At 44.8% G+C, this 24547-nt stretch overlaps 1 protein-coding gene across 1 annotated transcript in view; it reads right to left on the bottom strand.

Moving 5' to 3' along the window:
- The window catches only part of LOC126335831 (Down syndrome cell adhesion molecule-like protein Dscam2), a 594586-nt gene that overhangs the window by 147927 nt on the left and 422112 nt on the right, over positions 1 to 24547 (bottom strand). The window contains exon 3 of the mRNA XM_049999298.1: positions 22345 to 22466. Within this exon, the coding sequence (XP_049855255.1) occupies positions 22345 to 22466 (122 nt within the window). The remainder of the gene's footprint in view (positions 1 to 22344; positions 22467 to 24547) is intronic.

Raw genomic sequence — 24547 nt, 5'->3', positions numbered from 1 at the left:
TTGAAGCCCCTAGAGTATTATGTTTGCAGCGTAGTCGAAAGAGTTACCAAAGAGACGAGTCACCCTAATGTTGTACTTCTGCGCACTGCAATCGAAACAGCATTCGCGAATTTTGTTTTGAAGAATGCGTGCTATCGCTTGAGGAAAACGTTGGAGGCGGTCATTGCGAATGAGAGAGTAATGTTACTCTTGAAAGAGACCACTACTCATAGCTAAAGGGATTTTCATTTTCATTTGTATTTTGTTTTCTTAAATTTGCTTTTCAAACAACTTCCATTTGTCTGGATATCCCCTATACATACTATCTCGCTGCCATGAGTTAAGGTCAGCAGTGGAGGGTCATGTAAGCACCTGTTACCAGTTGTACGCTACCAGCAGCTGTTCAAAGATATGGGTGCTGTTCTAATTGAGTGACTAATATTTTTTACGGTGACCTTACATATGTTTATAAAGAAAATAGTACAACCCCCGAGTGCCACTATCAAGTATGGTTACTCCTAGCTGATACACATGCTTGGGGGGAACGTCGAATCCTTTCTATGTGGCTATTCAGTTTTCGTGGAAGTTACGTGCAAATGTTTGTAATAACCCTTGCAGATGGCTGACGGTCTCCAGTTCATTTCCGCAATTTATACCAAAGCAAAATTTTTTAAAATAAAATCCAGATTCCTCTTTTTCCGTATCTGATCTTGGTCCTTAGCGAGAAATTCATCCACAGAGAGACGGTATAAAATTCTTGTGCATGACTCATACAACTCGTAAAGAAATCGTGAGAATAAGGTAATGGAATTTAGAATTCGTACTGAGGTAAGTCGATAGTGCTAGTCGATCTGAGGAAAAATGTTATAATTTTCAGTGTAATCCAGAGGAGTCAGGAACGACGATGATAAATGCAAGTCTACTGTCTTTCAACATATCAGGAAATTCAAGAAACATTCACATGCAACAAGCAATATTTTAGTAATTTATTAAACTTGTGCTATCGAAAGCAGCGCTCGACAGAGTTCCCAGATGACTTTTACTCAAAGTTACAAGTTTTTCTAATTAATACTCTAGCCGTTAATTAACTACAGTTAATTGCTCGCATTGAAAGTGGTGAATAAGCCACTTGCCGCGCGGTTTTCTACATCACTATAGCGGCACACGAATCAAGACATCGAAAATGAAACACAGGCTTTAAAGTAAATTATTAATCGATGAAAGTTCACTTTTACACATTTGCAATAAATATGCGTGATAACTAATTCGATCGAAAAACTTTCAAGTCAGTTGTCTTCCAAGCCGTATCAGGTTACCGCACGCGGACGCGGACAGAATAACAGCACTTTACGGAATGTAACGGTTATTCACCACTAGTGACTCACGACGATCTACTGAACCCCAAGTACCACCACCATACCTGGAGACAAACAGAAAACCTGTAGTTAGAACACCTTAAGCGCCTGCAACAGTGCTCAGATGGTAACCTTCCTGATTACAAAATCTTTCCTATCGTTCTTAGTTGGACGAACATCTCAATTTTTCGAGAAGCAAAGCGATTCTCTTTTTATATTCTGTTAGACTCTCACTTAGACAACTCTTAAATTACGACTACCAGAGCTTTTTTAACAAAACCGATGTAGATTGTGACCCATGAACTGACAGTATTCAACAGTCTGTACCTCTGTTAAGTTACATAACTATCTTGCAGGGTGATGCAACTCCATCATCACTTCGAGTAGACACAGTGCTGTAGCTCCACCACTGTAACATGTTCCTAAAGGAGAACACTCCACCGAGGTTTCTGCATTATGTTCCTTTTTTTTGTTAAACTGAACCTAAATACCACAACACAATATTTTTTTAAACTAATCAGCATATCATGCTGCAGTTGAAATTATGAAACAATGGTGTGACTTTGCATCATCTTGCATAGTATTGATTGAGACTTTATCTAAATATTAATTTCACATTAGACAGTTTTGCAGTTCTTTTTCTTAGTGCCTGTGCACACGTGATGCGCGACGGGCTTGGACTTGGACCGAGCAGAGGGGAAGTCCGTATCGCACTCGCTCGCCGCCGTTGCTATCTAACCTTCCACACATTAGTTTTTAGTTAAATGTGAGCAAGGTACTATCGCCAGCCAGCATTTCATGAGTAGGCGAGACGCAGTACCAACATGCCGCTCTGAGTGATACGTTTGTGTTGCTGATGGCACACGGGAACGACCACATCTATAACTGTGCACTGCATCATGGACAATGTCGATGTTCAAATCAGAGACGTTTCTACATTCTTTTGCGTTATTGTTGTTATCGTCTTCAGTACGGAGACTGGTTTGAGGTAGCAATCTACGCTTCTCCACCCTGTGCAAGGGTTTTCATCTCCAATTAATTACTGCAACCCACTTTCATCTGAACCTGCTTTCTGTATTCGTCTCCTAGTCTCCTTCTGCAATTTCTACCCCTCTCCCCTTACACGCACACACACACGTCCCTCAAATACTAAACAGATTTTCATGATGTCTCAGAATGCATCCTCACAACCGATCACCTATTTTATTCAAATTTTCCAAAATTTCTCTTTCCTCCAGGTCTGTTCAGTACCTCCTCATTAGTTATGCGATCTACACATGTAACCTTCAGCACTCTTCTGTGGTACCACGTTTCAAAAGCTTCTTCTCTCTCCTCGTGTGAATTGCAAATTGTCCAAGTTTCATTTCCGTACAAGGAAACACTCCAGACAAATGCTCATGGTAGGTTCCGAGTGAGGTGCAGACCCCTAGAAGCCATACACCCAAGATGTCAACAAGGAAATACGCAAGCTGGTTGTGGCTTCAAAATGGTGTGGGCTCTGTTTACAGTGAATAGACTTGATCGACTGTCCAATGAATGCTTGTGTTGGACTACTTGGAGCCATTCATGGACTTTATGTCCTCGAACAATGATGTGCTATGTCACTGTGTCACAACTGTTCACGATTGGTTTGAAGAACATTCTGGACACTTTCGAGCGATTGATTATGCCACCAAGATACAAGTATCCTATTGAACATTTATGAGACATAATTGAGAAGCCAGTTCGTGCCCAAAATCCTTCACCGGCAACACTTTCTCAACTATGGATGGCTATAGAGGCAGCATGACTTAATATTTCTTCACGGGACTTCCAGCGACTTGTTGAGCCAATGCCACGTCGAGTTGCTACACCACCAGGGAGAAAGGAGGTCCAACACAAGACTAGGATGTATGCCATGACTTCAGTCGCCTCAGAGTATCAATGTGCGGGCAGAAAATGTGGGCAGGAAAAGAGATTGCTGTACACATCACCGGATATGTTAACAGGTAATGTTTATCAGCATTTTCTGCTCGAGGAATTCCCACGCTGCTGGGGAGTTTTACCCTTGCTGAAATAGTACGGATGTGTTTTTTTCACGAGGAGGCACCACCTCATTTTCCAGCCCTCGTAAGACGGTTCCTAAAACAAACGTTTAATAAGGTATGCATTGGTAGAAGAGGTTCATTAGCATGGACACCAGTTCACCTGGCTTTAGTCCATTAGTTTTTTGCCTATGGGGTTATTTCAAGCCGTTAGTGTATTTCAGACCTCCGGAAACGCAGTCACGTTGCAAGATCGTGTGTTCCGTGATTATGAACAAAGGAGGGGGACGCAAAGTGTGTTCGTACAATTTCATGATTGTGGAATGTGACACTGAAATACACTCCTGGAAATTGAACTAAGAACACCGTGAATTCATTGTCCCAGGAAGGGGAAACTTTATTGACACATTCCTGGGGTCAGATACATCACATGATCACACTGACAGAACCACAGGCACATAGACACAGGCAACAGAGCATGCACAATGTCGGCACAAGTACAGTGTATATCCACCTTTCGCAGCAATGCAGGCTGCTATTCTCCCATGGAGACGATCGTAGAGATACTGGATGAAGTTCTGTGGAACGGCTTGCCATGCCATTTCCACCTGGCGCCTCAGTTGGACCAGCGTTCGTGCTGGACGTGCAGACCGCGTGAGACGACGCTTCATCCAGTCCCAAACATGCTTGATGGGGGACAGATCCGGAGATCTTGCTGGCGAGGGTAGTTGACTTACACCTTCTAGAGCACGTTGGGTGGCACGGGATACATGCGGACGTGCATTGTCCTGTTGGAACAGCAAGTTCCCTTGCCGGTCTAGGAATGGTAGAACGATGGGTTCGATGACGGTTTGGATGTAACGTGCACTATTCAGTGTCCCCTCGACGATCACCAGAGGTGTACGGCCAGTGTAGGAGATCGCTCCCCACACCATGATGCCGGGTGTTGGCCCTGTGTGCCTCGGTCGTATGCAGTCCTGATTGTGGCGCTCACCTGCACGGCGCCAAACACGCATACGACCATCATTGGCACCAAGGCAGAAGCGACTCTCATCGCTGAAGACGACACGTCTCCATTCGTCCCTCCATTCACGCCTGTTGCGACACCACTAGAGGCGGGCTTTACGATGTTGGGGCGTGAGCGGAAGACGGCCTAACGGTGTGCGGGACCGTAGCCCAGCTTCATGGAGACGGTTGCGAATGGTCCTCGCCGATACCCCAGGAGCAACAGTGTCCCTAATTTGCTGGGAAGTGGCGGTGCGGTCCCCTACGGCACTGCGTAGGATCCTACGGTCTTGGCGTGCATCCGTGCGTCGCTGCGGTCCGGTCCCAGGTCGACGAGCACGTGCACCTTCCGCCGACCACATCGACAACATCGATGTACTATGGAGACCTCACGCCCCACGTGTTGAGCAATTCGGCGGTACGTCCACCCGGCCTCCCGCATGCCCACTATACGCTCTCGCTCAAAGTCCGTCAACTGCACATACGGTTCACGTCCACGCTGTCGCGGCATGCTACCAGTGTTAAAGACTGCGACGGAGCTCCGTATGCCACGGCAAACTGGCTGACACTGAGGGCGGCGGTGCACAAATGCTGCGCAGCTAGCGCTATTCGACGGCCAACACCGCTGTTCCTGGTGTGTCCGCTGTGCCGTGCGTGTGATCATTGCTTGTACAGCCGTCTCGCAGTGTCCGGAGCAAGTATGGTGGCCTGACACACCGGTGTCAGTGTGTTCTTTTTTCCATTTCCAGGAGAATACATTGACTGGTACTGATGTTGCTAATATAGCAGAGTAGGCAACTTTCAGAGGTGGTAGTATGGACCAAGACAGGAAAAAAACGTCCAGTAAACGTGGGCTCTAAAATGCAAACCTTAAGCGGAATTAGTATTTGTTCAGAAGATGAAAAGTGTTTCGCAGAAGCGAAGATGAACAAATACTCATAGCTTCTCAGGTATGCATTTTAGAGCCCACGTTTACTGGAAATTTTTCCTTGTTTTGGTCCATTCTATCACCTCTGAAAGTTGCCTAACCTACAATTTTAGCAACAGCAGTACCATTACATGTATTGTACTGCCGGAAGTATCAGAACGGTTTTCGCTTATAACTTTCGACTCGTTCGTTTCTGGTTAAGGGATCCTTGGCACAAATTGATGTATTTAGCCTTCTTCATCCTCCTAGAAAGCTCGTAACATAACTACCGCATCATCCAGTGTATACATACATCTGCAGGCTGCGGCGTCTGTAACAATAATGCTCTGTAGCGTCGCTGGATGACGTTTTCGGAGATAGATTCCCACGTAAAACTCGATCTACTAAGTCCACTGTACAGTCTCTGTAAGTGTGTAAAATGAACTGTCAGACACCCTGTATATTTATGTCGTCAAATGTCGTTAAATATGTATGTTATTTATGACAGCTGAAATTTGTGTAAACATAGCTAAGTTATTACGTTAAAAAAGTCTTTAACAGCACTTGCATTGCGAAAATCGACCAGATCATATCGCTCGGCACAGGTAACTTATATTTGCTAATCCCCACTACACTGCTGTGTAAGTAATTTTTCTCTAACAGCAACAGCAATGAAGAATACCCTTACTTATACTACTGCCCTTTCTTGATAAAAGAACGACGTTTTTGATGAGGTCCACCCCTGAAACTAATCGTGTTAGATGGCTCTGTTTACGGCAATAGGAGAGTTTCCACTTACCACGAGTCACCGCTCTTCGGCACCGATTATTCGAAGATCAAACTTCACTTAGACTCTTGCACTGAGTCACTACTCCTAATCAGTGAATGACCAGTTGATGTTACACTGAAGAAAGTACGGCCACATACCATACAAGTCATGAAAGCCATTGACGCCGTAGATGAAACCCACAACAAAACACAACAAAAATCCTCATCCCTTCATGCTCACGTTTCTTTCAAGGCCCTTTACTTCACTCCAAGTAAACATGGGGTTATCTAGGAGACAACTAAAGATCTCAGTTTACCGAGATAATATTTCATGGGAAAAGTAAGTTATTCCATGCCCTTTAATAGCAGTTGAACTCTGCTATCCTTTATCCCTAGAACTAATGCACAGTTTAAACTACTGGAACAAGTTTCCAGGAAGAAACAAGAAGTTTTCTCTGGGCGGCTATAAATTCTCGCCGGCCTGCTGCCTCGTAAGACTTTATTTTGACAAATGTACCCCAAGGGAGCACAATTTTCATCTCAAATGCCTGGGAGCTCGGTCCAACTGCTATACGATTTTTCGCTTCAAGGGACTGTGGTAGCACTCCGAGAGAAGAGGCGTATGAATTTTCAAAGCAAGGCAGGACTGAGTGTGCACTGCCGTTGGTAACTGGACCAACGAAACGATGACTGCACGTACGGTCTATGTAAGGAGAAAAATAATCGTTCTTTCATAAAAATGGTGAAAATGGTAACGGAATGCGTAAGTAATGAGGAATCTGAGCTATGTATCAAATTTCGTATCTTCCAGGTAGAGATTTTTTTTGGCACGGTTTAAATTTTGAATAATCAGACCTAAAAATTTGAAGGCGCTATCACTCGAGTATTATTTGTCCTCGGAATATGTTTTTGTCCTTGGCTTGCATATCTGATACCGATCAACATTTGTGCCCGTAGTCTGTGTTAAAAGTAGCCAGTAAAAAGGACTCGTGCTTGTCGGTGACTGAATCATTATTTTCCTCAGCGGCTTCTCGGTGGGAAGCATTAAAGCATGACGGTCACAACATCTGTATACAAATTCCCAACGTTACCTACAGATTTGCAGTATGTTTCTGGTGGAAAATCTTCATGAAATCTCCAGCTGATAAATATGAATGAATGCTGAGTCCGTTTTTTTATAATTCATAATTCGTGTGTTTTACATATAGGTGGCAACTTGGACTGACACTAGAGTTGGGAGTGCCCCTGCAGGGGAGTTTGAAATTGAAATGGCAGGGCGATTACTCGCGGAAAGCAGGAAATCCAAGCTGGAGTCATGGTCGTGTTATCAGTTGTCGGAACCGATAAATAATGCCTATCATTCTATTCTGTTCTGTTATACGCAAAATGTTGTATGTATGGCCTAACTCACAGCTTTATATTACCATACACAGTGGTTAGCACACTGGACCGCATTCGGGAGGACGACGGTTCAAACCCGCGTCCGGCCATCCTGATATAGTTTTTATCTGATGAGCCGCGTGCGGCTCGCGTTGATGCCGTTCATAGCTTGGCATCTTGTAATAGCGACTGTGGCGTCTCGTTTTCTTAGTGTGTTCGCTGGTACCACTCCGTTCTCTCGCCTTGTCTGTCCGTGAGTGGCAGCAGCAGCAGCGCTTATCGATAGCTCGTACTGAGGTACCATCTATGCAGCGGCCTCTAGTATTTACGGGTGTCGTATGTCGAGGGGAGTTGAGTTGGGACGGATGAGCAATGAGGTCCGGACAGCCAGTACTCGCCCGACAGCTGGCGATTCACATTCACAGTCTGACGGAAGGATGTGGTAGCGAGAGTGAACGACCACGTCAAGTACCGGATTCAGTGAGTTTCAGTTGATTGGACCGTGATATTCAAGTAGTGCAACTTCCACTTCTGTGTGTGTGTGTTACCGCCCGTCGTAGTGACTTCATTGAAATAAGTTGTCAGCCGACGATTTGCACTGGGATCTTTCCCGTGACTGACTTGAGTGGGGATGACAGTTGGTTGGTCGTTCGGTCGGTCGTTGCAGCGAACGACGTGAATTTGGCTTCTCTGTGTTTGTTCCGACTTATTATTCGTCCGTATTGTTTTACAGTGACTGGTTGTAGTATAGTGAGTTGGTGGAATCGTTTTCCCGGAACCGTGTGTATCTTGTGTTTTTGAGCGAGCAGTTATTTTAATACTGTCTGCGTACAGGATTTAGGGGCAGTTGCGAACAGATATCAGTTCGGCTTCGGACGGAGCAGCTAGGAGGTCCGCGGTGTGAGGGCAGGCCGGGACCACTGCCGGCGTGCAGGCACTGTCGGACCGAGGGGCTGTAGCCGACGACCGAACTAAGGACATTTGGAGTTGAGTTAACCGTGTCCAGTACTGAAACCTCCACTGTTTGAGATCTCGCTGTTGTTTGCGTGTCGCTGCTCGCAGGGTCGGTGAGACCAACCGCAACAAGTGGAGTCTGTCAGTTTGGGGGAAGCTATTAGCCGCTTTCTACTCCTTGATGTTAGTTTGGATTTAGTACTATTCTTATTAGTGAAGTGCAACCAGCGGTATTTTCTGACTTGTGGCTGCCAACGCCCCAGTTACCTGCCCTGGAGGTTAGCGTACTTCTCTGGCAGTGTACCTTTCCTCGACGTGTTGATGCTGTCCGACACCGCGTGTAGTTCGACAGCGTCTTTAATTGTACTGTGCATATGTTTTTGGAAGGTCTACCTTGGTTCTAGTGTTTCCTTCGGCCAAGGATGTGTTTCTGAAGACGTGGTGCTGTCCGTCTCTTCACCTTTGCCTAAAAATATTGTATTTCACACTGGCTCTCAGATTGCATAAGAAAAATGTATTTAATATGCCTGAGGTTGTTTGTAAGTGAATAATCTTACATACAGACCAACCAAGAGGAGTGTGCACCTGGCGAGGAGAGTTCGGTGTTGTGCTTAGAAAGAAAGACGTTGGAGCTGCTCATGTGTTCAGAGCAACTGAAATGTCGGACACTAAGTGCAGTATTTTACAGTAAATGTTATTGGTAACAGTTAAAAACGAATTCATCAGAACAGGGAAGAATGGTGCCCTGGGAATAATTCATTTGTATGCTTCTGTTAAGTGGGAGCTACTAGCGTTACAAGAGTTATACTGGCGTAAACATAAAAAGCATGGATAATATTAACGATGAATGGTGATGTTTCTCTTATTTCCATGCCTGTTCGAAATTTATCTCTTTTGTTTTGTTTCCTTTTACAAGTAATTATCTCCAATGGACATACGTTTCTTATGCTAACTACAAGTCTTTTTATTCCAAAGAGGTATAAGATTCATGCATCATACTGTATACAGCTCATTGCGCCCCCTCCCCTGACCTCCATTACACAAAGACCTGCTGCGGTGGTTAAGTCCTTGGGCTCTCTTTCTGGAAGACCAGAGTTAAATTTAGATTTTGTTCATTCAGAGTTAGATTTTTTGTGCTTTCCAGAAACCGTTTAAGGCAAACTGTTCCCTCGAAGAGGACACTGCCAATTTCCTTCCCCGTCCCTCAACCGAGTGCAACTGAGCTCCGCCTCTTATGATCCCGTCGACGAGATCATCCATCCTTTGTTGTTGAGCTCATTGTGGTCTGCCACAGTGTTTTCACGCATCTATTTCTCCAATAGGGAAACAAGTTAAAATCACTCGATATGTTCGATGAATGTGCCAAAATCTCCCATCTCTTTAATAGTATTCCTCATCTTTAATAGTGCTACTTCTCATTTTATTTCGAATACAACGACGCAGATGGTATTCTTATGGCCCTTCCAAGTATAAACCAGCAGTGACACTTTGTTCTGGAAGAAAATATTCCACAGAAAGACGTTCTTGTCATGAAAAAAAAAAGTTGGCGTCAAACTAGTGTGGCGTGAAATTTGTTTCCCATTTTTGCTTTCATGTCGACGATGCCCTAGAACTGATGTATTGTTGTCATTATTTACCTGTTAAACATGAACAATCTAGTAGTAGTAGTAGTTTTATTCATCCGTTGATCTCATTTAAAAGGGTGCTGGACTTACCTTGGCTTTACAATTTAAGAACAACAAAAGTAAAGTAATTGACGTACACACGGTTGTTATAATTAGACTTTCGCTACTTGAGAGGGCCTCCATGAAAAACTAGTGATCACAGGAAAAATAAACTTTTGTAGAAACATTTGTAAGGAGACGCGGAAGAGAGATAACGAATAAACCAACGAAAGAAAGACATTTCAGTTTCCACATGAAAGGGTAACATATGTTAATTGTGTACCGTGTTTACGTTCCAGGCTACAGCCGTTGCTCAGAGTGACGACCATCCACATCCACGACAGCCTGGAACTGCACTGGAGATATCATTTCACAACTGTCCGCAGCACTTTACAAGTGGTGGACAACGGAAAGTTCAGCTGTCGTGATAAAGCTCGTGCACTACTTGAAGACGGCATATTGCGTCCAGGGTTCTCAGCCGTGGCTACAGTAATTTCTTCAACAATTAGTGACGCAATTGGTCGTCGGCCTCTCGCAGAAGCAATACTTAAATCGCCAGTTAATTCGATCTGCTGACTCTTCGTATTCTTTTAATGCGTCGATACTCGCGAAGAGTAGCAGTTGCTGTTGTTTCGATAAAAGAGCTTTACGAGTAAAGACTTGCTCAACTTCTCAAGAGCAGTGTTGCCGCACCAGCAGCGGCGTCTAAAGGCAAGTCATGACACTAACACTACCAACAACGCGAAACCTGCAGTGCTCAGTCTGAGCATCACTCCTATGACGTGATTAGTTTTCCGTTTACACTGGCTCAAGTTGGGAAAGTTTAATTGTAACCACTCTGTTCATTGACATGCTTACAGAACTAGTATGACGAAGACTCGTCAGATAGTCGATCGTAGCATGGTAATAGGAACCATCCCGTCCTTAGCTGAATTAATTTAAGGAAACCACGGACATGTGAATCAGGATGGGTGGATACAAGGCCACTTTGTTTAAAACAGTTCTGCCTCATTCGGATTATCTCTAGTATACAACACTGATTTGCAAATTATTTAGTTAATTATGAGGGTGGTTTGAAAAGTTTTCGGAACGAAATAGAAAAAAAAAAATACTTACATCACTGAAAGGTTTTTTAATTTTTCAATGTAGACTCCTTGTAGATTAATGCCCTTGATCCAGTGATGTTCCAGTGCCTTGATCTCATCTCGAAAATCAATTTCCTCCAGGCCTGCAAAATAGTTTTCATCTCCGGCTGTTAATTCTTCGTTTGAAGAGAATCTTCGTCCGAAAAGAAAAAAAATTCACAACTCTGACACCAGTCTGACGGAGCCATATTAGGTGAATAAGGTAGCAATTCATACCTCAGTTCGTGTACTTTTGCCATGATGACGGCTCGTGCTTGCGGGCGCGCGTCAAGAGTCGTGGCACCCATCTTGCAGATAATTTTTTCATTTCTAATTCTTCAGTTCAAATGTGATATACTCTTTCAGATGAGATCTGGCAAGCGTGAACAATTTCACGTACTTGCAATCGGCGATCCTCTATCACCATCTTGTGCACTTTTGCAATGATTTCAGTACTAGTGACACATCTTGCCCAACCACTGCGCGGATCATTATCTAAGCTTTCCCGACCAAATTTAATTTCATTTGTCCACTTGTCAACAGTTGAATATGAAGGAGATGAGTCCCCCAGTGTATTCTGAACATTGGCATGTATCTCCTTTGCTTTCATATCTTAATCACAGCTCGAATCTTGATTTTTTCCATTTTCTCTGATCACTATGCGGGAACAACAACAGAGCCACGTCAATCCCACTGCTCTTTTCCAAGAACCCTGACGTGACACATGTTTACAGGCAACAGTCCAATGAATATCATGTGAACAGCTCGTTGCACTAGCGCTGAACTTTCGTGGTGATTCCGGGAACTTTTCAAAGAACCCTTGTGTGAATAAGGCTGACACTACACTATTCATTCATTTCTCACTCCCAGTCATTGAGTACACTAGACACATTATACACACTTTGTGCAACAAAATAAACACACTGCACATTGTCAACTGACGCAAGGACCATTTTATGTACCACAACTTACCAATTGCTAGCCTGAAGAACTGAGTCAGCGTTCCTCCATAGTGACAGGAAAATATGTTAGTATTATAGTATTACACAATGCGTAGTACTGTGCGAAAGTTTTTCCAGGAAACCAATAACGAATGAAAAATATAGTATGAAAGAGCTATGTGGAATGATTGGTGTTTTATTATCGTTATTACTATTTACTTGTGTTACACTTGTTACCAAATCTTTACCTATGTTATCTAAGTAAACCTTAAATGTATAGAACGTATTGCTGAATAGGCATTTTTAAGTCCCTTTTTAAACAAGTTTGTTGTAGTAGTTTCAACAATGCATTTTCAGGAGATGGTGCCCGACAGCTCTTATATATTTGAAAAGTGTCATCTTCTTCCCTTGAAGCTGATGGTAAAACACTATTTATACAACCAGTTTCAGTCTTCCGACCATCATCAGGTTCATATAAGTGTTAGGCGAAATACAAGCTCGTTATCGCCAGATGATGAAATCATAAATGATATACTGTTATCAAATGATAATATGAATTACGTTGTGAGTCTATAAAAACTGTGCAAAGGGAGTGTACTCATTTATGTTAAAACTGTAATTGGCGTTAAAGCTGTGTACAGAGTCACACCTAACCAGTGTTTTCGTATAGTGACGATGTGCTTTATATTACAATATGATTACAATATATTTTTAACGGTATTATCATCTGACGACAACGATTTAATGTTTAAGCCGCCATGATGCTGTGAATACTTAAAATAAACTAATGTTTGTCAGAAGGCTGAAACTCGTTGTGCAAGACGGTAATATGATATTTTTCAAACTTTCTTTAACCTGCTTTGGATAATTATTGCACGGGTTATTCCTTGGTAGTAAATGCTGATTGTAATAATTCATTCTAATTTAGTGAATGTTATTCGGTATAGATCTTGTCCCATGGTCGCAGACAGAGTTGTTTGTGCGGTAATTATTAATGTTATTTTTGATGTGTGCAACTGACTGGTGAATATACTCAAACAGTGTAGTTAAAGCCCCAATATTTTGAGAAGATCTTTACGATGAGCTCGAATACTATTTTTGGTTATTATTCTATAGGTTTTTTACTGTAGTTTGGAAACTGTGTTCATATTTTGTGAATTTGTTCCCCGGAAAAGAAGTCCATGGCAAAGACCTGAGTGTTAATATGAACATCATATAACTAAAACACCTGGCTTTTACACACATGACAGTAGTTTAAGAGCATGGAATACTGATGACATTTTGTTTTTGCAAGTATTTACGTGTTGACGGAACTTTAATTGAGGATATTCATCCCTATAAATTTGGCTTTTGTAGCAGTCTACAGAGGTACCACCGACATTTTATTTTACAGTATCATTCTCCCTCTTGACATTGACATTCGTAGCATTAGTTTTCTTTACCTTCGGTGTCACTTTGTTGCTTATTGACCAATTGTAATTAATCTGAGGGCTTCACATGCTTCCTCTGCAAGGAGTTCTCTCGTTTGCTGAGTGACTGTAATACTGCTGTCATCACAAAAAGAATAGAAATGAAATGATCGTATGACATTGTTGGCAGAATTTTTTCCCTATGACTAACGCCATTTGGAAAGACATTGATGCGTATCACGGAGGGCATGGATTCTAATATGCTACTCTGAAGAACTCCTATATTAATGCGTTTTGGTTGTGAAAAGTGTTTTGGTTAAAGTTTAGATTTCTTTGAGGTATGTGTTATCTCTTTGCATTCTATCTGCTAGGTGTGATCGGAACCAGTTGTTATCAACCCTGGTATTTCTAATGATTCTAGCTTATTCAGTAGTATCGTATGGTCATCGTATGAAAAACCTTAGAAATATCTTAAACACGTGTATGAGACCCTCATCTTTGTCAAGAGCATCAAGTACCACTTCAACTACGGCTTATTCAGTTTTCTTAAATGTTCGTCATACATTTATTCACGTTTCACTAGTTCTCATAGAAAGCCGCCATTTGGTGATAGTAGGACTAGCTGCACAATTTCAAAAATGTGTTGTTCTTCCTGCGCAGGTTGTTGTACTACACGTTCAGAAGGAAAATGGGAACTTCGAAGAATACTTTTTTTTTCTTTTTTGGCAATGTGCTGGCAATGGCTGGTACACACACTACGATCAGCAATTCGACGTGTCGGAAAGCGCCGGTGGTACTGTTCTACGGCAGTGGAGTACCACTATCGCATAAGTCGGATACATACACCACTGCTGCATATTCTTCATTACTGTAGATGTGTGGCGTTTTAGCCAGCGTGTCAATACACACGAGTAGCCGATACTTCTCTCTGATAGACTATGAATTCCTCGCACTACTCAACTATGGACAACACCTTGTTCAAGTTTAATGCCCGGAGGACAGCCCGACCAAAGAGCCTGAAAGAAATGAGATAGGTGGTGCTAGAATAATATTTATCAAAGAAACTGATTGGTAAGACACACAACTGCGCTCCACTATTAGAAGAATAACTGTACATGAAATGTGTCCTATCTAGATCCATTCGGAATAGGACATGCCTCCACTTGGGACTTTTTTGCTTCAAATGGGCTTCCCTGTCATGCACTTCAGTACTTCTCCTAGGACGCCCTGTATTAGCAGCAGTAGATGTAATTCGGGTGTTGCCGCCCCTTAAACCGGCGAGTACAGGTAGCCCGTGAGTGTCAGCTCATTCCTCTCGGAAGGAGAGGGGGGGGGGGGGGGGGGGGCGGCGGTCAACTCGGCGTCCAGCCTGCTGGCCAAAACGTCGCGCGGAGTCGCGCAATTCATTCAAATGTAGCTGTGGAACCGAGCCGTTGTGCTAATAACGGGATTTATGATGCGCCCAGGAATGTCTCACAAAGGGAGACGATGAATATTAATGGCGAAGGGCCGTCCGGCGCTGCGTTTCCGCCGTGCGTATTTCAGAATGCGCAATTAAATCAGTCACAGATTAATAGCTCCGCCAGCGACGCATTGCGTGGAACGGTGCCTGCGTCCCAGGCGCCCGGCTACACGGCATTATCCCGAGGTGCAGCCCATACTTCCTCGCTAACATCCATATTAATAATCCAGGGCCCGCACACAAGCGCGTCACGTGGACGGCGCGCCGAAAAGAGCCATTTTTCTCTGTCTTCGTGGACTGAGCAAATATCTGAAAGACCTGGTTATCCTGCTGCCACAAAGCTTTTATAATGTCCTTTCCTACGGGACAATTATTTATCAGTATTTAATAATGTCGGAACTCGTGATGTATTGGTATACTGGCATCCATTAAAGTTGCAGAACAGAAAGGATGGCGAATAAAGAAATTTTAATGTTGTTCGTATACAGCATGATAGGAAGAATACGTGATTAAATTTGCAGGTGATTTGGGGCTATAGCGTGAAAGACAACTAAGATTGACCACTGTAAAAATATACAGAATGAATGAATAAATCGGGTTACGGCTTTCGATAAGTTATAACGGACAATATGTTGACTATCCTGACGTTCCCTAGTACCTTTCATCTTGTATAGTCGCCGAGTTAAGACACCGCTTTTTTTTTGTAATGGCACTATATGCTTTTTCTGTGACATTGCTGAGGACGTCTGAGAAAGCTTCAGAATTTATAGGAAATTTTCCCGGTGTGCATTTTCGACCATACGCAGATTAGTGAACAAATTTCAAGAGACTGGATCTGTGTTAGACAAACGAAAGCCTAGAGAACCTAGTGTTATAATCGAAAATAAATTAGACGAGATTGGGGAGGCCTTGGAAAGGGGTGCGAGGAAATCTCTTCGCCATTCGGCACTTCAGATTCGTTTGTCAAGAGCATCTGCTCACAGATCTGTGCACAAACTGTAACTGAAACGACACAAAACAACGGTCGTTCAAAAAATGGCTCTGAGAACTATGGGACTTAACAACTGTGGTCATCAGTCCCCTAGAACTTAGAACTACTTAAACCTAACTAACCTAAGGACATCACACAAATCCATGACCGAGGCAGGATTCGAACCTGCGACCGTAGCAGTCGCGCGGTTCCGGACTGAGCGCCTTAACCGCGAGACCACCGCGGCTAGCAACAACGGTAGTGTATCAGCACAGGAACTTAGTTACTGTTGCTCGATGTCATTAATGCAACTGGCTGTCACAGTCTGTGCACGATGGGGAAGTAGATCCTGAGATTTTTTTTCCTGATGAGGCATGGCTGCATTTGTCACGGTACCTAAATTCTCAGAACAATCGATACTGGAGCTCCGAAAATCCTCATGAATTACACTACACCATTAAAATTGCTACTCCAAGAAGAAATGCAGATGATAAACGGGTATTCATTGGACACATATATTATACTAGAACTGATATGTGATTACATTTTCAAACAATTTGGTTGGATAAATCCTGAGAAATCAGTACCCAGAACAACCACCTCTCGCCGTAATAACGCCCTTGATACGCATGGGCATTGAGTCAAACAGAGCTTGGATGGCGTGTACAAGTACAGTTGCCCATGTAGCTTCAATACGATACCACAGTTCATCAAGAGTTGTGGCTGACGTATTGTGTGTGACGAGCCAGTTGCTCGGCCCCCACTGACCAGACGTTTTCAATTGGTGAGAGATCCAGAGAATGTGCTGGTCAGGGCAGCAGTCGAACATTTTCTGTATCCATAAAAGCCCGTACACAACCTGCAGCATGCGGTCGTGCATTATCCTGCTGAAATGTAGGGTTTCGCAGGGATCGAATGAAGGGTAGAGCCACGGGTCGTAACACATCTGAAATGTAACGTCCACTGTTTAAAGTGCCGTCAATGAGAACAAGAGGTAACAGAGACGTGTAACCAATGGCACCCCATACGATCACGCCTGGTGATACGCCAGTATGGGGATGACGAATACAAGTTTCCAATGTGCGTTCACCACGATGTCGCCAAACACGGTTGCGACCATCACGGTGCTGTAAACAGAACCTGGATTCATTCAAAGAAATGACGTTTTGCCATTCGTGCACCCAAGTTCGTCGTTGAGTACACCATAGCAGGCGCTCCTGTCTGTGATGGAGCGTCAAGGGTAACCGCAGCCATGGTCTCCGAGCTGATAGTCCATGCTGCTGAAAAAGTCGTCCAACTGTTCGTGCAGATGGTTGTTGTCTTGCAAACGTCCCCATCTGTTGACTCAGCGATCGGGACGTGGCTTCACGAACCGTTACAGCCATGTGGATAAGATGCCTGTCATCTCGACTGCAATTGATACGAGGTCGTTGGGATCCAACAAGGCGTTCCGTATTAACCTCCTGAACCCACCGATTCCGTATTCTGCTAACAGCCATTGGATCTCGACCAACGCGAGCAGCAGTCTCGCGATAAGGTAAACCGCAATGGCGATAGGCTACAATCCGACCTTTATCAAAGTCGGAAACTTGATGGTACGCATTTCTCCTCCTTACACGAGGTATCACAACAACGTTACACCAGGCAACGCCAGTCAACTGCTGTTTGTGTATGAGAAATCGGTTGGAAACTTTCCTCATGTCAGCACGTTGTAGGTGTCGCCACCTGCGCCAACCTTGTGTGAATGCTCTGAAAAGCTAATCATTTGCATATCACAGCATCTTCTTCCTGTATGTTAAATTTCGCGTCTGTAGTACGTCATCTTCGTGGTGTAGCAATTTTAATGACCAGTAGTGTATACATAACAGCGATTGACAGTCATACAACGATCCCAGCGCGTAGGATACGTGTGGACGGCTTCAGTGCAGAAACTCTGGGGTGATGATGGATCCAGTTTTCTACGTTACCAGTAGTGTAGTTACCGCAATAAATTACTCACTTATTAACGATATATTCTGTAAGTTTTTATCTACAAGTGCGATCTTCCCGTTTTCAAAAAAGTTCATCCCTTATCAAGGAACACCCCAAAAACTTGGCTTTAGGACACCAAACCTGAGCCGCGGTTTCCAAGTCAGCTATGCACAGAGAATGAATGTAATTTTATGACATACTCCTACGTTCCCGATCTCGAACAACTTTCAAAATTTTCTTGCTACCTTTAACCGCTTTCGTCATGAAGAGGTTCCAAGCATCCTCACTTGTACACGTAAAATAAGCACGAAAACTCCGGTGTCAGGTGAAAATGGTTCAAATGGCTCTGAGCACTATGGGTCTTAATTGCTGAGGTCATCAGTCCCCTAGAACGTAGAACTGCTTAAACCTAACTAACCTAAGGACAACACACACACCCATGCCCGAGGCAGGATACGAACCTGCGACCGTAGCCGTCGCACGGCTCTAGACTGTAGTGTCTGTAAAGTATCTCCGTTATCATTAGAACGGATCTGGAAAGCTCCTGCTATGATACTGACGCACATGCATAATTTTTGTGCATATAAAGTCCAGTGTGAAATATAATGTTAGGTAGTTGTATATTATTTCAATTTCACATAAGAAAGCTATCAAAATTTTACTCAGCCATAAAGCTTTTTAATATGAGTGACATGCCCTGCTGTAGCGCGGGAAAGGAGGAAACCAGCGACAAGTATTCCTAATAGAGTACAGAAAAGGCGAATATACTCCTCTTCATTAAAAGACTCTGACTGAAAAGTGGTAGTGGAAAAGAGACGTAAAAGTAACAAATATAAATATGTACAGGAAGATAGTAGACAGTGGTTGTGAGACAGAAACAGCGATGGTTGCAGGGGCATTGTGAGGGAAAGAGAGGGACTCAAAGGGAATGAAACATAGCTGACAATGACAGAACAACACTAGATAAAAAGTGAAAGAGACAGTTCCAGTGGGAGAGGAAGTGGGAGTGGAAGAAAAAAGTTGGTAAGAACCCGTGGTAATGAGAGGCAAGGTCTATGAAAATGACAACGAGTAAGAGGTAGATAGTGACAGTGAGAAAATGCAGCAGCAGTAGTAAGAGAGCACAAGGGGGAGACAGTCAAAGTGAGAGGATACAGAAGCGGTACGAGATAACGAAGGTGACTGTGGCTGCGACTTTGAGACTGGAGACAGTGACGGTTAGAGAGACACAAAGAGACAATGGCAATAATACTTTGGGCTGAACGGTTGAGTGAGAATGGGGAGGTGGCAGTGAAGGACTAGTGGGTGTAAGAGAGTTACAGTCAGGGGAGCTTGTGGGAGTGAGAGGCGTGTTTCACGTTAAAAAGAGCACGAATATGATCACGTGCCAAAGTTTGTGTGAAAATTGTTCAAGGTGCTGAGAAAAGTACAATCAGGCAGCTGGTACCATTTATCCGTCAGTCTTTTAAACAGCACTTTTCCGATGGTTATTTTTGTGACTATGTTCCTCGTATTTATCTTACTATAACGTATGGAATCTGTGCTTCCCTACTCCTTTTTCATCTACCGATCTAGATGGTACAGTGATTACGCTTCGTAGCATAAGTTTTCTTCGCGTGGCTCCCTTGAAATGAAAGTGTGCCTGTAACGGGAATTTAGAGATGGTCCATATCTCTCAGACGTATTTGTTTCATTACTAGTATGATACAATTGTGAGTTAATTCGACTATATACGTAAAACCGAAACATATTTCGTGGAAAAATGAGTGCGCCGAATGTTACGTTACAGCGAAGCACTCCTGTGTAATCACAATGTTCAGAAACAACGGAGGACTGGAGATGAGTTAATATTCGCTCCAGACACGTGAGGCGTGTAGTTTACGTTCTGTTCACTACAAAAAAAGGCTATAACGTTTCTATTCTTGCTAACACTGTCCAAACTTCCAAACTCTTGATGAAGTTTTAAGGATATCCTAACCGAACAAACGCCCGTGGCGGAGCGTCTCATGAGGACTTGGCACCAGGTTCACACCAACCACAGCACTCCAAAGCGACAAGTGTGCTCTTTTAAGAGGGCGATTAGTATTTTGTGCAGCTACCTTATCTTACAATCTAAGCCATACATACACTCCTGGAAATTGAAATAAGAACACCGTGAATTCATTTTCCCAGGAAGGGGAAACTTTATTGACACATTCCTGGGGTGAGATACATCACATGATCACACTGACAGAACCACAGGCACATAGACACAGGCAACAGAGCATGCACAATGTCGGCACTAGTACAGTGTATATCCTCCTTTCGCAGCAATGCAGGCTGCTATTCTCCCATGGAGACGATCGTAGAGATGCTGCATGTAGTCCTGTGGAACGGCTTGCCATGCCATTTCCACTTGGCGCCTCATTTGGACCAGCGTTCGTGCTGAACGTGCAGACCGCGTGAGACGACGCTTCATCCAGTCCCAAACATGCTCAATGGGGGACAGATCCGGAGATCTTGCTGGCCAGGGTAGTTGACTTACACCTTCTAGAGCACGTTGGGCGGCACGGGATACATGCGGACGTGCATTGTCCTGTTGGAACAGCAAGTTCCCTTGCCGGTCTAGGAATGGTAGAACGATGGGTTCGATGACGGTTTGGATGTACCGTGCACTATTCAGTGTCCCCTCGACGATCACCAGAGGTGTACGGCCAGTGTAGGAGATCGCTCCCCACACCATGATGCCGGGTGTTGGCCCTGTGTGCCTTGGTCGTATACAATCCTGATTGTGGCGCTCACCTGCACGGCGCCAAACACGCATACGACCATCATTGGCACCAAGGCAGAAGCGACTCTCATCGCTGAAGACGACACGTCTCCATTCGTCCCTCCATTCACGCCTGTCGCGACACCACTGGAGGCGGGCTGCACGATGTTGGGGCGTGAGCGGAAGACGGCCTAACGGTGTGCGGGACCGTAGCCCAGCTTCATGGAGACGGTTGCGAATGGTCCTCGCCGATACCCCAGGAGCAACAGTGTCCCTAATTTGCTGGGAAGTGGCGGTGCGGTCCCCTACAGCACTGCGTAGGATCCTACGGTCTTGGCGTGCATCCGTGCGTCGCTGCGGTCCGGTCCCAGGTCGACGGGCACGTGCACCTTCCGCCGACCACTGGCGACAACATCGATGTACTGTGGAGACCTCACGCCCCACGTGTTGAGCAATTCGGCGGTACGTCCACCCGGCCTCCCGCACGCCCACTATACGCCCTCGCTCAAAGTCCGTCAACTGCACATACGGTTCACGTCCACGCTGTCGCGGCATACTACCAGTGTCAAAGACTGCGATGGAGCTCCGTATGCCACGGCAAACTGGCTGACACTGACGGCGGCGGTGCACAAATGCTGCGCAGCTAGCGCCATTCGACGGCCAACACCGCGGTTCCTGGTGTGTCCGCTGTGCCGTGCGTGTGATCATTGCTTGTACAGCCCTCTCGCAGTGTCCGGAGCAAGTATGGTGGATCTGACACACCGGTGTCAATGTGTTCATTTTTCCATTTCCAGGAGTGTATGTGACGTGTGCGTATGTCAGTGAAGCTACAGGTGAAGCGCTTACCCAGAACTCCTTGATCTATTTCAATCAAACTTGGTACACATATTACTTACTATGTAGAAAGATATGCTGTGGGGGTAAGAATGAGCAAACTCCTGTTGGCTTGGAAGTGATAGAAATCGGAGGAGCAAAAGGACAGAAGGAGAGGAAGGACAACATTGACAGAGAGAGGGGGTTGGAGAGGAGATGGATGTAGAATGGGGAGGGAGAAGTGGACAGAAAGGGGACCAGAGAAAGGGGTAGGGAAAAAGGGAATGGAGAGGGGGAGGAGGAGATGGAAAGCAAAAGGAGGAAGATTGGAAGATATGGACAGACAGAGGCAAGAGAAAATGGACAGAGAGATGGGAGGAAAAGACGGTGTTGGAGGGGCTGATGGACAAAGAGAGAAGGGGTTGAGGAAATGAACAGACAAATAGAGGAGGAGGAGAGAGAGGAGAGTATGAATAGGAGAGGGAAAGGAAAGAGAAAGAAATGGACAGAGGACCAGAGGAGAGAGGAGGACAAGGACACCTACAGGGGCGAGGCGGGTTGAGGAGGAGAGATAAAGTGAGGGGTGTGAGGATGAGACAGAGGGGGAGGAGGAGACAGAGGGGGAGGAAGAGACGGGCAGAGGGAGAAGGAGTAGATGGACAGAGAAAGGCGGAAGAGCAGATGGACACAGTCTGAGGAGGAGATGGACACAGAAGGGCGGAAGATGCGATCAGAGAGATAGGAAGGGGGAGGTGGGCTATAGTAGTTGTAATAAATGTATACCAGGACAACGGCGGGTACTCAGCTGGTGATGATATAACCGGAGAGCGCGTCGCTTGCTTGGCCACCGCTGTGTGGTCGCTACTCACCGGCGCCGGGTTGCCGTGGGCGGAGCAGGGCAGCACGACGCCCGTCGAGTTGGAGAAGTCCGCGCGGTGCGGCGGCTCCTGCAGGAACACCGGGCCCTGCAGCACCGCGGCCAGCCGAGCACCTGACGTAATACCAAAACACAAGCAGTCAGCGGCTGCGCACCAGCCTAGCACAGCGGCTGTGAGTTTTGAAGTCACTGACGAAGTATCAAATGAGTTTTGTCACGAGTCACAAATTCAGTACTATTAGTATTTCATAACATACGTTATTATATTTTGTATATGCAGATTGTAGAGCAGCGACTTTTATCGGAGCTGCAGCAAGGCCAATAGAAGCAACGACTGGAGCCCTGTCCAGTCCCTTGACAAAGATAGACTTTTATGTAAAATTGCTTGTAAGATCAGTACTCTAACAAATGTCGGTCACAGGTTCCCCAGATTATTAATTCAAAAGTCAATGAAACTAACTGATGAAAAATGATGTTAAACAAATTCTCCCCAACAGTCAGTGAGAGACAACTGTCGTCTCGTGGGGGCGGAGTAATTTTCTGGAACACGGATTAATTTTCCCTAATACTTTGAAGAATTTCGAATTTTGCAGAGGTTTCCGAGGCGTTAGTTTGAATTTCAAGCCACGGCTATCTCGAGGCTCGAGGATACCACACCTAGCGCCTTCGGGGAACTGACGTCATATCGGTCGCCCCAACTCTGGAGCTGTGAGGTCACGCTATAGCTGGAGGGAACAAATCGCAACAGTCACCCTTGGTAGGTTGGCCTTTGGGTCCGCTTTAGGAAACTGATGTCCTGATGCTGACCTGCAAGTACTACACATGGGTTAGTGTCTCAAGTCCCCTCTTAATAGGCTCGCAGATGTAGAATCTATACAAACTTCTTTCTGTCCAAGGTGCAAGAGTGAATACCAAATATGAATACATCTCAAACAGAATGCAATGGCATTCTCAAATCTTGAACTCCGGAAAGCACTGTGAATATGTTAATGAAACCCGTGCATGAAACATGGCGTTGCAGCTAATAAGCCAGTCACGTGAGATTTTAACAATGACCTCTTTCTCCCTCTCCAGGTAAACAAAAACCAGTAAGCCCTCATGCACTGATGGACACGAACCATAGAGCAATGCTGAGAACAGCCGTAAAAATTGCACGATATAAGCAGAAGAAATCTCTCATTAGTTTCAGAGTGCTAACAGCAGTCCAGCTAGCACAATGGTTGCCGCAGGGAGTTAAAAAATGTGGCAGACTGATCCAGCAGGTTGTCATTAGCCGGAAATTTCTATAGTCAAACCTAAGCCACGCTTCAGGTGATGTAAAGAGAAACTTCACTAGTAAGTGGACGACTGGAAACGGGTGATTTAGGGTCACGAAACACACATGTAGTAATCCGAAGGAAGGGCTTGAAAAAAAAAATGATGTTATGTCCTGTCGACATCGACCTCATTAGGAATCGTCGTAGGAAATCGACCGGCCCTTTCAAGGAAACCATCCCGGCATTACGATTTGGGGAAATTACGGAAAACCTAAATGAGGATGGCCGGACGCGGTCACGGAAGCGTCGGTCTTCCGAAAGTGAGTCCAGTGTGTTGACCAACGTGTTACCTCGCTCGGAGAAAGGTTTTCGATTTAGTGAAAGCCTGGACGATGTAACCTGCAGTTATGTCTAGTGCTAACAATGATGTACGGAGGAGGTTGTATTGCAGTATGGGGGCGCATTTCGTAGGAAGGGAATGTCTCCCTTATTGTGCCTACGAAAATGTTAAATGTGGGAAGATATGAACAAATTCTACAATACTCCACGAATGATGAATACTTGGTTCAGCGTGACAATGCACGCTGACATAAAGCAGGAGGTATGGGCAACGTTTTGTGAACAATAACATACCTGAAATGTAATTCCCTACCCAAAGACGCGACCTGAACGCAGTGGAACGCCTTCGGGATGAAACAGAACGTCGACCTCGCTCCAGACCCCAAAAACACTACCTTCTATAGTTTTGGCTCTAAAGAAAAAAGGCAAAGCGACTCCTAGACAGACGAACAGGAATCTCACTTTAAATGGAAGGTAGGAGACGGATACTGGCAGAAGTAAAGCTGTGAGTAGCGGGCGTGAGTCGTGCTTCGGTAGCTCAGATGGTAGAGCACTTGCCCGCGAAAGGCAAAGGTCCCGAGTTCGAGTCTCGGTCGGGCA

This window comes from Schistocerca gregaria, chromosome 2, assembly GCF_023897955.1.
Source record: "Schistocerca gregaria isolate iqSchGreg1 chromosome 2, iqSchGreg1.2, whole genome shotgun sequence".
Lineage (NCBI taxonomy): Eukaryota > Metazoa > Arthropoda > Insecta > Orthoptera > Acrididae > Schistocerca > Schistocerca gregaria.
This window is presented reverse-complemented; position numbering and strand designations above follow the sequence as displayed.